The following is a 15,892-nucleotide window of genomic DNA, read 5'->3' on the forward strand; positions in this document are numbered from 1 at the left end:
TAAAAAACAAAAACAAAAACAAACAACAGGCTAAAAAAATGAACAAACCAAGTCAGGGGAAGTGATGTGGCTCAGTGGTCAAGCGCTGGCTTCCCATCTACGAGGTCCCATCCCCTGGCCCCCGTACCAAAAAAAAAAAAGCCAATTAGGACCCTTCTTGGGTGAGGGTCACTCAGTCCCTACAGTCCTGGCTTTCAAAGGAACCAGCTATAGTGAGGAGAACATGGGTTTCAAATTCAGGCAAGTCTATGAAAATCTATATAGCTCCACATATTAATTAAGTGAATGTTAAACAAGCTATTTTATTTCTGAGCTTTTGTTTCCTCATCTATAAAACAGGGATAAAAATAATCACCTCCAGAGCTTTCATGAGGGTGAAATAAGATAATATGCAAATTGCCTAGCACAGTACCTGGCGGAGATTGGTTGTTCATCAAATATTAGTTTCTCTGCCCTTTGTCTTTTCAGTTCACTAAATTTTGACTCTTCTGCTCCCAGGAGCTTATTCTCTGTCAAATGTAATAATTACCACAGATGATGTTTTTATTTCCTAGGCTGCTCAAAGCAATACTATTGTCATCTTAGTAATGAGAATTTTTTGCTAATGATTAGAATCTGGGAAAATATCTAAATCAAGGCATCCTCAAGGCAAGGCTTTCTTCCCGAACACCAGCTGCCTGTGATCCTTGGCTCCTCTGCCACACGGCAAGGCCACATGGCAGCAGCTGGTAGTCTCTCCTTTCTCTTCTGGGTTTGGTTGATTTTAGCTTCCAGCTTGCATGGCTTTCTCCCTCTTTGAATTTCATCCTGAATGAGGTGGGTCACACCTTAACTGAAGCAGCCTCATCAAAAGATCCTACTAACAATGGGTTCACACCCACAGGAGTGGATTACATTTAAGGGCATGTTTTTCTGCAGCACATACATCTTCAAACCACCGCAGGTGGGTTCTTCAATTTCATCCCGGCAGATCATGTCTTGGTTTCTTAGTGGCACCTGAAAGAGGATTCTTTTTCCTATAAGACGTGGGCCAAAAGCCTTGCTTTATCTGTTTTCCTTTGCCCACACCACTATCTAGGCTATTACCATTCCAATGAGAGGAGAGACCAGACTAAGAAGTGCCAGTAAAATATGAGCAAAGCCGCACTCCCAGAACAGGCTCAATTATATCCACCGAGCTCCTCGTTGCCTCCCTTGCCCCAGGAAACCTGATCTGATCAGAGTAGGAGCCCTTCCTCCTCCTTGGCAGGGCTGTAAATGTTTTGATCTTGACTATTCTTGGGAGAAGAGTGAGGAGTGTGGTGTGAAAACTGCTACCTGTCCACCAAAATCCACTCTCTTCTTCTTCAGCAGTAATAGAGGTTTGGCTGGGATATGGCTGCTCAGGTAGGAATGGCATTTGCCAGCGCCTCTTGCAGTCAGATGTGGCCATTTGGATGAAGTCTGGCCAATGGAAGGGAGCAGAAGTTATGCATGCAGACTTTACCTCACCGCCTGGAGTAAATCCCTGTCTCTGGCCTTTGTTCTTCCCCCTCCTCACTAACCGAAATGCTTCACCAGAGTGACTTGAAAGCTGCCTATTGACGATGAAAGTCATTATCCAGGTCCCTAAATAAGCAGGCAGAACAAAGCCATCCATCTGCCGGATCACCAGCCTTGGTCCAGCTTACACTGAATGTCTGAATCAGATCTTACCAGTTCTTCACAGCCTACTTTAAATCCCATCTCCTCCAAAAAACACCCAGGAATACTGCTTTCCCTTCTTGACCACCACATTTTCTCTGTCCCCCACATTTTCTGGTGTTTACATTGTGTACTACTTTGTTCTATTTGGAATTATTTTTGTTGCTTACTTGGTGTGTGCCTCTTGCCTCTTAAACTAGAGGGCTCTCCCAAGGTGGGACATTCCTCTGCTTGTTTCTCCAATAGCACAGCTGTATAGGTGCTGATGGTGCCCCCAGACAGTTCCCCTTCACCAGACCGGGCACCCTAACCTCAGCCGCTGTGAGTGCTGGCTTAGAACTGCCCCACCCTCCAGAGCTTTCACCTCAGCCAAATATGAGCATACCTGGGAAGTAGAATGTTCTCTCCAGCAGCCAGAAGCCACCGACCTGGGGCACAAAAGGATAGCCACAAACTGTGGGACCAATTCTGCGATGGACACTGAGCTTCAGAACCTCCTGAGGAACCAGGCAGGGGCTAGGTCCAGCCAAGACCACCTCTTTGCTTAGCTTCGTTCTACTTCTTGTCTTGCATAGCTCACCACTGCTGCCTTCTCCAGAGAAGTGTCTTTAGTTGATGGGACTCTCTTTGCACTTGTGCCCTTCCCTCACCCCTTTCTCTCCTCTCCAGCGTGGCCTACAGCCAATGACTGATATGGGGGGACAAAAGACCAGCCCCCTGGCCACAGGGAGATGTAATTCTGCCTTGTGGTTTGTGCCCAGCAGTGTGTAAGAGCTCCTGTGGCTCAGACCAAGGCTACACCTTATTTGGCTCTTTCCACGCCTATCTACTTCACCCTCTTCCTCGCAGTTTTTCCTGAAAAGCACTCCCTCAATAAATGCCAGTCTCAGGCTCTTGGAGGGAACCCAAACCCAGACCACTGGTGCCCACGCCCTGCCATCATTTCCCCAAATCTTTCTCTTATTCAGTTATGGGACCTGCTCAGGTCCACACCCTGGGTTATGTGCACATGGCATCTAAATGGATGCTGAGGGCTCTTTTAGAGTAATTGTAAGTAATACCTACCCCATAAGTTTGTTATGAGGCTTTTGAAAGTTAAATGAGTTAATGTGTGTAAAATGCTTAGAACAGTGCCTGTCAGGTAATAAATACTCAAGTATTAGGACAAGAATTTCTTTGACCCCCACGTGTGCCTAGATTAGTGCCTGGCACAGACTAACTGGCACTCAAAAATCTATCGAATTGGGAAGCAGATTTGGCTCAACTGATAGAGCATCCGCCTGCCATATGGGAGGTCCAGCGTTCTAATCCAGAGCCTCCTGACCCGTGTGGTAAGCTGGGCATCACACAGTGCTGATGTGTGCAAGGAGCGCGCCCCGCAAGGAGAGCTGCCCCACACAGAAAAAGCGCAACCTGCCCAGGAGTGGCGCCGCACACATGGAGAGCTAACGCAGCAAGATGACGCAACAAAAAGAGACGGATTCCTGGTGCTGCTAACAAGAATTCAAGCGGACACAGAAGAACACACAGCGAACACACAGAGAGCAGACAATGGCTGGTGGGTGGGGGGAGGAGGTAGCGGGGAAGGAGAGAGAAATTTTAAAAAATTCTTAAATAAAAAACTATTGAATTAATGATGATTTCCTTAGAGGGCTCAAGGCGACATGCTGAGATTTGGCCAGCAGAGGGCAGACCAGTGCAGACAAATGACCCTATGGCTGTGTGATGCAGACGATGGAGCGCCAGACAGTGGGGTGGGGTAGACCTAGGGGACGGCTGAGTAGAGTGCTGCATCACAGATACCACTTTAGAATCCTAGAATTTGATTTAGCCCAGCTCTGGGTGTGTCTAATGTGATATACGGAGCTCCAATCTTGTGAATTCAAACAAATAAATTGTTCGGGTCCTGAGATCCCTGGAGTTGCCCTGGGATTTACAGCTTCTTGTTTGAACTTGAACTTGTGAGCTATTTCAGAACTCTATCAGTAAATCCCCTTTTCTGCTTATGTTAATACACATTGGGTTTCTGTGACTTGCAGGCAAGAGTTTTTCATTCTTTTAGTAAACCCCGTGGGCCCCAGGAGTGTGAAGGGAGGCTCGTCTGCGGATGGGGCCCCCTCCTGCACCTGCCTCTCCTGCTCCACCCAACGCTCCAACCTGCTCCTTCCCAGGTGTTCTCCCTACACTTCCGCCTCCAATGTTTCCCTCCCTCGTCGTCTTTGTTCACTCTGCCCACTCGGCCCTGTCCTGCTTTCAAAGCCCAGCTTGGGTTCCACGTTTCTCTGGCTCCTCTAGAGCTACTCAATCTCACTTCTCAAAAAGCCGGGATCATTCACAGCCCACCATGCACTCACACTGGATTACATTCCACGGTTCAGCTGCGCGTTGGGGCTGGGGGGTCGCTAGAGCCTCATCCACCGATGGACTTCGGAATCTGTGATCTTCCCACATGTCCCCTCTCCTGAGGCAGGTCTCCTTCTCCTTCCGCAAGTAGGAATGGGGACGCGTGTGTGAGCACGCAGGGAGCTCAGCACAGACTTGCAGGGAGTCGGTTGCTCTTGGAAGTCTGTGTGTTCTGTGAGAGTCTCTGATCGGGAAAACAGTCATTTATTTGTATTTTTTCAAAGTAAGGAGCACTGCCCCTCCAATACCATATTCTATAAGTAACATACTATGGTCAAAAAAATCAAATATTACACAAGTTTATCAAGTTGAAAGAAAAATTCACCCATAATTCTACTCCTCAGAGATAACTGCTTTTAAAATTTACTGAGTTTCTGCTGTACACAAATACGCATGTTTCAGTGGGGCTTTCTGGAGACCCCATGGGGATCTCTCAAACAGAGCTCTGACAAGCAGGGGAGGGTCCAGCCTGGGAGTTGGGGCAGATGGCTTGTACTGTATCAACAGCTGCATGCATTAGATCGACCCATATGAAACTGCTGGTACTCAGCTATTCTTGACCTCTCAAAACTGCACTTCCATGATTCAACCTAATGTATGTGAAGCCTAGAACGTCAGAACTCGTAAGGCCCATAAAGACTTTCAAGTCTAACTATACCACGTACACAAGAGGGGAAGGATCAGAGCGAAGGGTCCAGCCTCAAGGGGCACCCCACGCAAGCGGTAGCACAAGGGCTGGTTCCTTCCCACTGAGCCATGTGCCTGCTTTCCACACCTGCTTCTTCTACATATTCTAGGAGCAGTGGGGAAAGCTTCAAAGCAGATTGCAACTCGGTATCAGGAAAATTTCTCTCAATCAAATAATCAGAATGGAAGAGCTGCCCTGGAGGTAGTGAAATCTCCAGGACCAGAGCCGGGCCTGGGCTGGGAAGGGCGTTGTGACAGGGCCCGAAAGGCTGACGAGCCACGGGGCTAAGAAGGTTAACACTCGGAGTCCCACCCTTGTACAGGCTCCTTCTTGAGGCCCTGGGCGGGCCCTAGCAATGTAATAACCTGGTGATAGGTTTTTGTAATATTTGAAAAAGTCAGACATTTTAAAATTCATTTTCTTAAAAAGGGCCCCAGCATTGTATAAGCTTCAGGCCCAACAAAGCTGGGCCCACTCCTGGGTGGCTCCCCCGAGATGGCTCCCTCATCTGTTTGCTCGTTGCTTTTGCTTGTTTTTGCTTTTGTTTTTTGTCTGCTCATGGTGGTTTTGGGTTGTTTTTTTGCTCATTTTTGGCTCATTGTCTGTTTTCTTCATCTTGGTTTTTCTTTAGGAGTCACCAGGAAGCAAACCCAGGTCCTCCCACGTGGGAGGCGGGAGCTCAGCTGCTTGAGCTACATCCTTCCCCTGCACAGAGTTTTGAAAAGCACTGGGCAAGGAGAGGGGAGGCCTGGGTTCCAATCTTGACACCCCTCTGGCCAATGGGCAGAATGGCACTTGCCCTGCTTACCTCACAGGGGGCCAAAAATTGCAACTGTTAAATGCGTCGAAAAATATAAGTTGTGAACAAATAGAAATAACACTCCTCAGGTTTTCTGTGGTACAGAAGGATCATTGCTGCATCTCATTGTCATTGAAGGTAACATTGAGATGTCCCCGTGCAGCGGCCTGTTCCAGTTCCCTCCGATGCACGTCCCTCCTCTCCTTCCTCCAGTCCCCTCCCCCAGCACTCCAGCCACGGGAGCAGGCGTTGCTCGTTCTCCCTCCTCCCTACTTCCATACGTTTATTCACGGGGCTCCCACCGTCTATAGAGTCTTTCTTTGCCTGGAAAAAGCCCCTATCCACGAGGCCCAGCTCTGCTGGCCTCCCTCGCCCAGCCCCGGGAGAGGCTCCCTTCGCACTGTCTCTCGATGACCTGACAGGTAGGGGCACTGAAAGCGATGTGGTCCCCAGCCCCCGACATCAGATCATCGACACCCGGTTCTTGATGTACACGTGATAGGGGTCGCTGCGCTTGTCCACTTGGCGGGAGCGGGTGTATCCCAGGATGAGGCTGCCCACAGTGGTGGCAAACAGGAACATGACGAAGAGGATGTACATGTAGGAATTGTCGTCGCGGCTAGGCAGGCTGGCCCGCTGTTCCTTGGTCTGATTGTCTAGCCCTGGCCCCGGCCCTGGCTGGCAGAGCAAGTTGCTGTGGAGAGTGGCGTTCAGAGCCTTCAGCACCGCGTGCAGGCTCTCATACCACGTCTCCGGCCCATCTGTGGTCTCCATAGCAACCGGGAGGAATCAGGATGTTCTGGTGGGGAGAGAATAAAGAGAGAAAAGAAATGGCTCTGTTACCTACAGCTAGAATGACATCCCCCAGACCCCAGCTACTGTCCCAACATTGCAGATTATTTTAACTTCTTGTTGCTTTGTCAGTTCTTCCCACTAGGCACAGGCTATGCCTGTTTTACTCAGTCCTATATACCAACACTCAATGGGTGCTCAATAAATATTTGTGGAACGAAGTTTTCCCTGACCTTTGTAGTCCATATTCATCTCTCCTTTCTTTGAATTCTATAAATCATAGAGGTTTAGCCTAGAAGGGCCTCCGGGGTTATTTAATCTTATTTACTCCATCTTACATTTTCTCTCTGAGGTCCAGAGAGAGAATTCGTAGCTGGTCCACATTCACAGAGAACATGAGATGCAGCCAGGACAGAGCCCTGCTCTTTGACAGCCGCGTCCGTGTTCTTTCCACTTCCACGCACTGTTAGAATGACGCCCCTCAGAAGTCTCCTTTGGCACATTCCTCTTCTACACCTCAAGTGCCATTTAGTGGACGTCTGGGGTGGCTGAGAGCGCTCCCTGCCTGGAGGCGGGAGGCTGGACCATTTGTCCTCCAAGCCTCCTACGTGGGGAAGACGCTAGGTCTTCCAGCTATTTGGGGATACTCCGTGGGAAAAGAAGTGGCTTGGGGGGCAGCGAGAAGCTGATACCACTGCATGCCCTGGGGGAACAGGGGCGCACGAGGGAAAGGCGCACTCGGTCCACTTTGGAGTTTTACCCGCTGCAGAGAGAGAGGACACCTCATTTATGTGCCTTCCAAATCAAAGTTACTATGAGCCTATCACATGGTAGGTGATAATAAATGGTCCTTTTCCTTCCTCTCAGAGATCATTCATCTACCCTATAGAAAAACATCCTAAAATAGCTGCACATCCCAGTCCTCCCCAAAAAACATATGCCGTTCCTTTTAAACAAGGCTCCACACTGCCCTCCTTAGTGGCTGCTCCCGCCCTCCTGCTCCACAAGTGTATCACCCCCGCCCCCCCCCCCGACACACGTACATGCAAGGACATGCAAGGCAGCAGGTGCCACCTCGGGGCGTTGGTGAGAGTCTCATCAGACCCCAAGCTCCTGGTCATCAGGGCTGGGTCTCTCCCCAGCAATAGAGTGGACTACCCCGAGCCTGGCTGGGTGCTCTCCTTCCCCGGGAATCAACCCCATGACTGGTGGGTGTTCTTGGGAGGCTCAGACCCAGTCCCCCCACTCAGGGGCTCGATGCAGGGGACAAGCCAAGAAGTGACGAACTCTGATCAGGGCTCACTGATATGCACAGCGATGGAAGTTTTGGGTTGGACCTTGAAGGGCTGTTAAGAGCAAAGGCACAGCAAAGTGCACCCAATGTTTAGAAGAACGGAAAGGAGCACAAAGAAGTTAGAACATAAGCTGCATGGAAGGAGGAGGCAGGAGGTGGGGCAGGAGAGGCTGCAGGAGCCAGATCGCGGAGGGCCTTGAGCGCCAGGCTGGCCTGCAGAGTTTGGATTTCATTCTGTAGATGGTGTGGAGCCACGGAACGGAATTTAAAAATGGATCAAATGACCAGATCTGTTCTTGGAAAGGACGCTCTGGCTGCTACATGGACTGGAAGGTGCAGGAAGTAAAGCAGGGGGCCCATTTACAAGGATCTTGAAACAGGTCAGGCGTGAGATGCTGACTCCTGAGCTGGGGCAGAAGGTATGACAGGGTGGGCTGGGGTGGGGGTGAGGGCACAGCTGTGAGGTGTGAGAGGCACCTGGGGAGGGGATGGCTACTGAGAGGCTGAGGGGGGAAGAGACCTCAGCCAGTTTTACAGACGGATGACAGATAATGGAAAGATCTGGAGGACTTGCATTTTGAGGGAAATGTTACTTGCCATGTTTGGACTTCAGTTTCCTCAACTGTCAAAAAAGATCGTCATCCCTGCCCTGCCTCCCTCAAGGGTTGCTGGAGGATATATTTTTATTACGTTGAAGAGGATTTTCAAAATATAAAAGGGTTTTAACTGGCAGGGCAGAGGGAGGGAAACCTCACCTAACGGCAGGAACAGTCTCTGGCTCTGAGCTGGCGCCCGGATTCTCCCTATGGGCACCCTGAGGCTCCTTGGCCACTCAGGCTCTGCAGGATGTCTCTGGGCAGATCTGGGTGCTCCGTCTTGATTTCAGGAGCCGGGAAGGAGAGGAGGAGGCTGAAAGGGAGGGAACAAGAAAAATCTTCAGGGCCCTGGTGGTCACCCAAGACCAAGCCGAGGGTCATGAGATCACCTCTTGGTGCTGGCTCTGACCTTCTCCCTCTTGGCTTCTGCAGAAGCTGGTCAGCCAGCCTGGGGAGGGATGCTGCAGGGATGGTGCAGTGCCCAAGGGGTGGCTGGGTGCCACCCCCCACCCCAACCCCAGATATACAATATCTCAATCAGGTGACTTCATAAGAAACTTCACTGTACTACGTGGATTCCTACTCAGGTACCAGGCAATAGTGCAGCCTAAAGCATCCCCTTTTCCTTGTACCTGGACAGGAACCTTGGAAGGCAGAAAGCACCTCAGACCCAGGGCATGTCAGTGGTAGAATGGCAGTGCCAGCTAGGCTGCTGTTTTACCAAGCAATTTGTTTGGGTAGACAGGGTATGAACATGGTCACAGAATTTACCCTATCGGTAGTGTAGCTCAGTGACGAAAAAGTCAATGAGAAAATTGTACAATGCTGGGCACCAGACCTGCCCTAGAGAGTAGCAGTGGTTTTTGATTTTGCAGAGCAGAAGCTGGAAGGACAGTCAGAATCCATCTAGTCTAAACTCTTGAGTTTTAAGGTGAAGAACGGAAACACAGGGAGGTGCCGTCGTTCAGCCACTACTTGTGGACTTCCCTTTTCTGTGCCTCAGCTTCTGTCTGCACCCGTAAAACGAAGGGGCTTGGCTACATCATCTTAGAAGGTCCCGGGCAGGTCTCACCTTCTATAAGAGTATGTGTGAGGCATAAAGTGACGCTGTGAGATCACGGGAGAGGCGTTTGGGGGCTTTCTAGAGCCTCTCAGATCACAAGATGGAAGATGACCACGGACGTGTTCTTTGTGGGTTAAGAGGCTTCTGAGCCCTGGAACTGAAGACTTAGGCCCAGCATGCCAGCCTAGAGGGCCCACACAGCTGATCCGCTCGCTTTTCCTCCCAACGGCCCACTGGGGGCGCAGGGTGGGCTCTGAGGCGAGCTCCGTGAGGGGGCGAGGGGTCCTGAAACTCCTCCCTCAGGGCCACTGCACAGCCCGGAATGTCTGTGGTTCTGACGGAAGGAGGCCAGAAGCCACAGGTGCGGGTCTGGAGGTGCCAGGCTGAGGTTGGGGTGAGTGCCTGGGGGCAAGGGCATCCTGTGCAGGCGCGGAGAGGTTGGGAGCCGAGGAGGGGACACGTCGGTTCCCTATGACAGGCCGGCCGTGTCCCAGGTGGGAGCAGGTGGTCAGCAACACTGGGGATTTCCCTTTGCTTTCTGAGCTTCTTGGCTTCCCCGTCCAGGACGGTCACCAGTTATGAAGCTCCTCTGGTGCCGAGTCCCTGATTTCAAACAGGAGACTGACCGGTTAGAGAAGGTGAACAGTTACTGACCAGCCTGAAAGGGCCTTTCGAGGCCGTTTAGAATCTCGATGCTAGGTCAACCTCTCCATTGTGTAGATGGCGAAACGGAAGCTCAGAGAAGTGAAGCGATGAGCCCACGATGACACGCTGGTGAATGGCCGCGCCTGGATGAGAACCCAGGCCGGTGCTCTTTCCACCACTAACGGCTGTATTTCCTCACATCTGAGCCGCTTAGCTCAGCAAATACAACCTCTAAATTCATTACTATTGCCTTTCCCCGCACTACAGATTCTTGCCAATCTTACTTGGAGATCCAGTAGGGGGAAGTTTACTGCTTTGGAGAAGTTAACTTTCCTTTTTAGTGTCATCCTTTAGTGGCTCCTGCTCAGGTCCCTGTTGCTTCTGACCTCCTCCTGATCCTCTGAGCAAGGCAGGTTCCCTCGCTGCCTCCACACTGTTGCTACTATTTCCCCCACAGCAGGAGGTTCTCACTCAATGTTCTTTACCAGAACTCAGCCAGCCTCTGACTTGAAGGCGGGGGCATACGGCTGTGACCTGAAGGATGACCTGGGTATCTTATCTCCGCAGAACATTAAACTCCATCATTACTTCTTTTGGTTTCCCCATTGCTATGCGTGTCTTATGTGTCTGGAAATGAGGTAGCAGGACAGGGAGGAAAAGTCACAAAATGAGGTCAAGACCCACAGAAAACTCCCAGGTCTAATTTGCCTCTAGCCTGCCTGGTGGTCCTGGTTGCTACTGTGGTGGGCTGGGGAGCCCGTGCAGTAGGAGACAAGTTGGAGGAATGGGGCTTAACATGTAGGTGGAAGGAGACACAGGAATAGAATCTGAGCTGGAAGGAATCTTAATGCTCCTGTGGTTGGTGCCACCCCCTCATTCAACCATTAGGAAAACAGAGGTCTCCCAGAGAGGAAATGACTTGCTCAAGGTCACACAGGTAGGGAGTTGACACTAGAAACAAGGTATTTTAATTCCCCTTCCAAATATCGTTCCATTTTAAGTTCCATGTTGCCTATCGGGGAATGTCTAAACCCTAATCATTCAAATGCCTTGTCTTATGCTCCTTGACAGGGAGCTACAGGCAGTTTTCAAACATTCCTTGCACTTGCACACTTCTTGTCTTTTCTAATGCTGTTTTCTTAGGCAGGGATGCCCTTTTCTTTTTTTCCGCCTGGTGAACTCATCCTTTAAGACCCAGCAAAAATGTTACCTCTGTAGACCCTCCTGAGTCACTGCCTTCCCCACTCCCAATCAGGTGTCTGTTCCCAAAGCATTTCACATAAATTCTGAGTAGAGCACTAGGATGTACTGAAATTGTTTGTATATTATATACAACTCATAGCATATCTATAACATACATATAGTATGTGCATATGTGTGTGTGTATGACTGTGCACTGTGAGGGGAGGGGCTTGTGCCTCCTACATGTCCCTGTTCTACAGGCCTAAACACACAGGCACTGGAGAACACATGAATCATTGTCTCATCTATAAAAATGTTCCCCCTCTAGCACACACACAGACATTCAGGAAAATAGCTTACAATACTTAAAAAGCCACTTCAAGGGCAGGCCAAGAAACTAGCGCAAAAACAGATTCCAAATGGATGGTGGTGATAGTTGCACAACATTGTGAATATACACAGAGAGCTCGAGGGGTAAAGAATTTTCTTGTTAGTTTTTTTATTATTATTGAAATAATAAAAATGTTCTAATGATGATTGAGGTGATGAATGCACAACTATATTATACCATACCACTGAGTGAACACTGGACGAAATGTATGCTTTATTAATATGTATCAATAAAATTGATTTGTTAAAAAACAAACATTGTGAAAATAATTATCACCACTGAATTGTATACTTGAAAGTGATTAAAATGAGAAGTTTTATGGTGCATATGAGTTACCAGAATAAAAATAAAAATAAAAAAATACCCACAGAACTGTATAACACAAAGAGTGAACCCTATGTACACTGGACTATAGTTAATAATATAATTATAATATCGGTTCAATTGTAACAAAGTTACCACACTAATGCAAAAATGTTAATAACAAGGAAAACTCTGTGTGGTATACGGAAGCTCTACTTCCAGCATCATTTTTCTGTAAACCTACAACTGTCCTAATGAAAAAAAACAGGGTCAGGGAAGGGGAACAAGCAAGAAAGAATAATAAATGTAAGAAGAGAAATTTATTTAACTTGAGAAAAAAGAAACAAGAGGATCAACACAGCAAATACTAGTTTTTTACAAAAACAAACTTACTTCCTCAGGGCTGAGGGAAGGGAGGCTGAGAGAGCAGCAGCGCCTCCATCCGGTAGGCTGAATCAAGGACTTCTAAGCCTTCCGTGGAATCCTAGACGCTCCTGGCACGTGATCTCAGTTCAATCCAAAGGGCAAACATTCTTGGCCCCAAAACACCGGCACCGGCTTTGCAGCCCTCTTCTCCGTGTACTTACCCAGGGTGTGGCCACACACACACCCACTGCACCAACTCCCAGTCACTCGGGCCGAGTCTGGTTTTGCCTTTCAAGGCTCCAGTCGTGGCAGTAAGCTTGGCTCTGTGACCTTGGGCAAGGCATTTAATTCCTCTGGGCTTCATCTATAAGATAATTATCCCATACCCTGCTTACCTCACACTGGGAAAACAATAGGTGGCAAAGTGTTCTATAAATGAGGAGTTTATTGATAAGAGATAATTATTGGCCAGCTTGGTCATGCTATTTCCTACTCTTTCTCCATCTCCTCCCTCTTCCTCCCACACTATCAAGAACAGCTGCCCCTAGCCCCCACCCCTCTGGCTGACTAACACAACACCCCACAGTAGGAATCAAGAGACCTGCATTCCCGGGAACCAATGGTGGTTCAAGCAATTGAGCTCTGGTTTACCATATGGGGGACCCGGGTTCAATCCTGGGACCCCTGCTTGGGGTGGAGAGGCACAGGACTGCACCAAAAGGATGATGACACAACCAGATAAAGGGAACAAAAAAAAAAAACTAGAGACCTGCCTTCCTGGCCCTCCTCTGCCTACGTGTCTAGTCACCAGTCCTGCTTAAGTTGCTTCTTTGCTCTGGGCCCATTTTCCCCATCAGTAAGATGGCATTTCTTGTCTTGCCTCCCTCATAGCAGGTATTTTGAAGATCCACCCATTAAGTGTACAGATAGGAATGTGCTTTTCTAAGTGTGGAGTAAGTGTGAAATGGAGAAGGTTATGGGTTGTCATCTCAAGGAGTCAAGAAAATCTCAAAGGAGTTTCCATGCCTGTAGCATGGGTCTCCCCCACTTAGAGTTAACAACAACAAAAAAGTGGCCGAATGCAGCCAGGCGGTAATGAGTTTATACATCTGCAATGCTCTTAAAAACAAGGGTATGCTAAGTGAAAGAAACCAGACACAAAGTACTACATATTGTGTAACTCCATCTATTAATGTAAATAAGTATATTTATACAGACGGAAACAGATTAGTAGTTATGTATGGCAGGGGAAGGATAAATGGATTGAGAGGTGACTAAGGGGTGGGGTTTTTTCTTTTTGGTGTTAATGAAACGCTCTAATATTGACTGAAATGAAGAAAGCACAACACTGTGATTATACCAAAAGCCATGATTGCACACGGTAGACGCCTTGTATGATTTATGACTACCTTTCCATAAAATTGATTTTTTAAAAATACCCTTTTGTAAAGGAAGCGGGAACACCCGGGGCTAGGAGTGAGGAGATCTGGGTTCTACTTCTGTGTGGTCCCTGGTGTGACTCTAGGCACGTCGCCCCACCTCCCCCTGCCCCCTTTCCCCATATGCAGACTGGTGGGGGGCAGGGAGGGGGATTAGGGGAGGCCCTCCACGGGCTGAACTCGCCCACTTTCTGGATAGGAGCCCTTCAGGTCCAGTCCCAGTTTCCCTTCAGAATCAGGCGGCCCTTTTACAGATGGTGACCCAAGGAACAGAGAGAGTGGATGACTGACACAAGCGTACGCACCTGTAAACCAGAACCCGAGCGCGGGCTCGCAGCTGGGCCCGTCTTACTAGAGGAAGGAGTTGCCACCTGGGACTCGGGCAGACGGAGCGGGGAGCGCAATCGAGTAGGGACTGGGCAGCTCCGCAGAGCCAGTGGCTCCAGGCCAAGCAAGAAGAATGGCTCTGGGTTCTGGAGGGTCCTTTCCGCGTGTGCCCCCGCCGTGGGCCCGCAATTATTTGCTTGCACAGCCGTGGGTGTGGAAGGAGCGTTTGGCCGCCGCGGGTTGCCGGTGAACGCCGGCGCCAGCCCCGAGGCTTTCCAGGCGGGGCTGCACGGAGTCCCTCTCCCCGCTCCCACGTGCTGCCTGGAAGTCCTGCAGCCTCCGCCCTAGGAGCATCGGCTGGGGGTTTGAGCCCCCCTCTACCTCCAATCCTCTTTTCAGGGAGAATATGCCGTGGCCCTAGGCGGGGGGGATCACGGCAGACCCTTAGAAAGCAGGCGGGAAGACCCCGTTATTTCTTCCCTGGGCTGCAGCTCTGGCTTCCCGAGCCGGCGGGTGCGCCTTACCTGCCTCTCGGCACAGCTCCCAGGGCGCGCGGGTTTGCTGGCTGCGGGGGCGCTCGGCCGCCGCGCACCCCTGCGCCCCGCGGGTCCCTCGGCGCCGCCGCAGCCCGCCGCGCCCGCCCCGCGCCTCTCCGCTCTGGGCTCCCACCCGCGCCGCGCTCCCTTTTCCCTTCCCCAAGGCGTCCCCTCCTCCTGCCCCGCCCGGCCCCCACACACCCACTTCTCCTCCCCGGACCTGCCCCGGGCGCCTCCGCCCAGCGCCTTCGGCCTCACCCAGCTGTGCGCCCCGACCCTGGCGTGCCCCGCAGCGCCTGCTTCCTGAACCCGAACCTCGCTGCCGTTGGCCCAGCACGAGGCCAGGTTCAGAAGGCGAGGCCGAGCGCGGGAGGGCGGCTGGAATGGGCTTTGCTCCCGTGAGGCTGTGTGATGGTGGGCAAGACCCTGCCCCTCGCTGGGCCTTGGGTCAGTTCCCGCACGCATTCTCAGGGTATGGTTTGAGTCCGTGGGGATTTAGGACCCAAAATATTAAAGCCAGACGGTTGCTGGCGAAATCATCTGATTCTAACACAAGCCCCCTTTTACAGACAGGATGTAGAGGCCCAGATTGGGCAAGGGGCTTGTCAAAGCAAGTCAGTGGCAGAGCTCAGGCTAGATCCTCTGACTCCTAATCCGCTCCACCCCTCTCCTCCTTGGCACCTGCCGTGCCTACCCCTCCAAGACTCAAGAGTCTCTCAGAAGGAGGCACCCAATATCCCACCCCTCCTCACTGATGCCGGCCCAGAGCGCCCTTGCCCTTTCCCGCCATCAGGCCCTCGCGCTGTTTAGCTGTTTACCCTTAGACTAAAGCAACAGTGTTTGCGGTTTACCCTTAGGCTAAAGCACCAGGTGCACGCGGGAACATGTGGGTTCCCTGAGAGTCTTAAAGTATTGTGAAATTTCAGTGTAAGACGTTTAGCCGCAAATATTGAATTTTCTTGTTTACGGATAGTCACTTCTCTTCAAGTCATCTGCACCCTAAGAAACTCTTTGCAAAGGTCATTCTTGTGAACATGGATATCGATTATACTTTTAATGGTCGTTACTAATACACACACACAAATAAATCTTTTCTTAGTTCACTTTTATATACGGTGGAGTGGAAGTTATTAAAGTGCACAATGTTAAAAAAAAATACAGATATAACAATACCCTCAGAGTAACATAAAATCTCATGATGATGTCCACTCTTCTGGGAAAAAAAAAAAAAAAAAAGGCTCCAGAGAAGAGAAGCAACAAGGGACAGGTGGGAAATGAGGGCCAGGAGGCCATGTGGCCGGGGAGTGGGCAGTGGCAGGGAGCAGTCTCCGCAGCGCCTCTGTGGGAGAGTCCTTATCAAAGCCCTCTTGCAGGCTGAGGCCCTG

At 50.3% G+C, this 15,892-nt stretch overlaps 1 protein-coding gene across 3 annotated transcripts; it reads right to left on the bottom strand.

Annotated features, from left to right (window-relative positions):
• Nucleotides 1-280: 280 nt before the first annotated feature.
• KCNE3 (potassium voltage-gated channel subfamily E regulatory subunit 3) lies at nt 281-14,620 on the bottom strand. 3 transcript variants are annotated; one of them, XM_071218262.1, is made up of 3 exons: nt 14,496-14,612; nt 8,415-8,568; nt 281-6,372 (listed from the first exon to the last, which is right to left on the bottom strand). In XM_071218262.1, exon 3 carries the CDS (start codon nt 6,345-6,347, stop codon nt 6,036-6,038), a length of 312 nt encoding a protein of 103 aa, XP_071074363.1. In that variant the 5' UTR covers nt 6,348-6,372; nt 8,415-8,568; nt 14,496-14,612; the 3' UTR covers nt 281-6,035. The 3 variants fall into 3 exon arrangements, with proteins under 3 accessions (XP_071074363.1, XP_071074364.1, XP_004482710.1); XM_071218263.1 differs by lacking the exon at nt 14,496-14,612 and adding an exon at nt 12,233-14,469; XM_004482653.5 differs by lacking the exon at nt 8,415-8,568 and having other exon boundaries at nt 14,496-14,620.
• Between the last annotated feature and the right edge of the window lie 1,272 nt (nt 14,621-15,892).

This window comes from Dasypus novemcinctus, chromosome 10 (genome assembly GCF_030445035.2).
Source record: "Dasypus novemcinctus isolate mDasNov1 chromosome 10, mDasNov1.1.hap2, whole genome shotgun sequence".
Taxonomy (NCBI): domain Eukaryota; kingdom Metazoa; phylum Chordata; class Mammalia; order Cingulata; family Dasypodidae; genus Dasypus; species Dasypus novemcinctus.

Excerpts from the sequence above, each read along its gene's own strand:
- KCNE3 (XM_004482653.5), bottom strand. The coding sequence starts at position 6,347 with ATGGAGACCACAGATGGGCCGGAGACGTGGTATGAGAGCCTGCACGCG.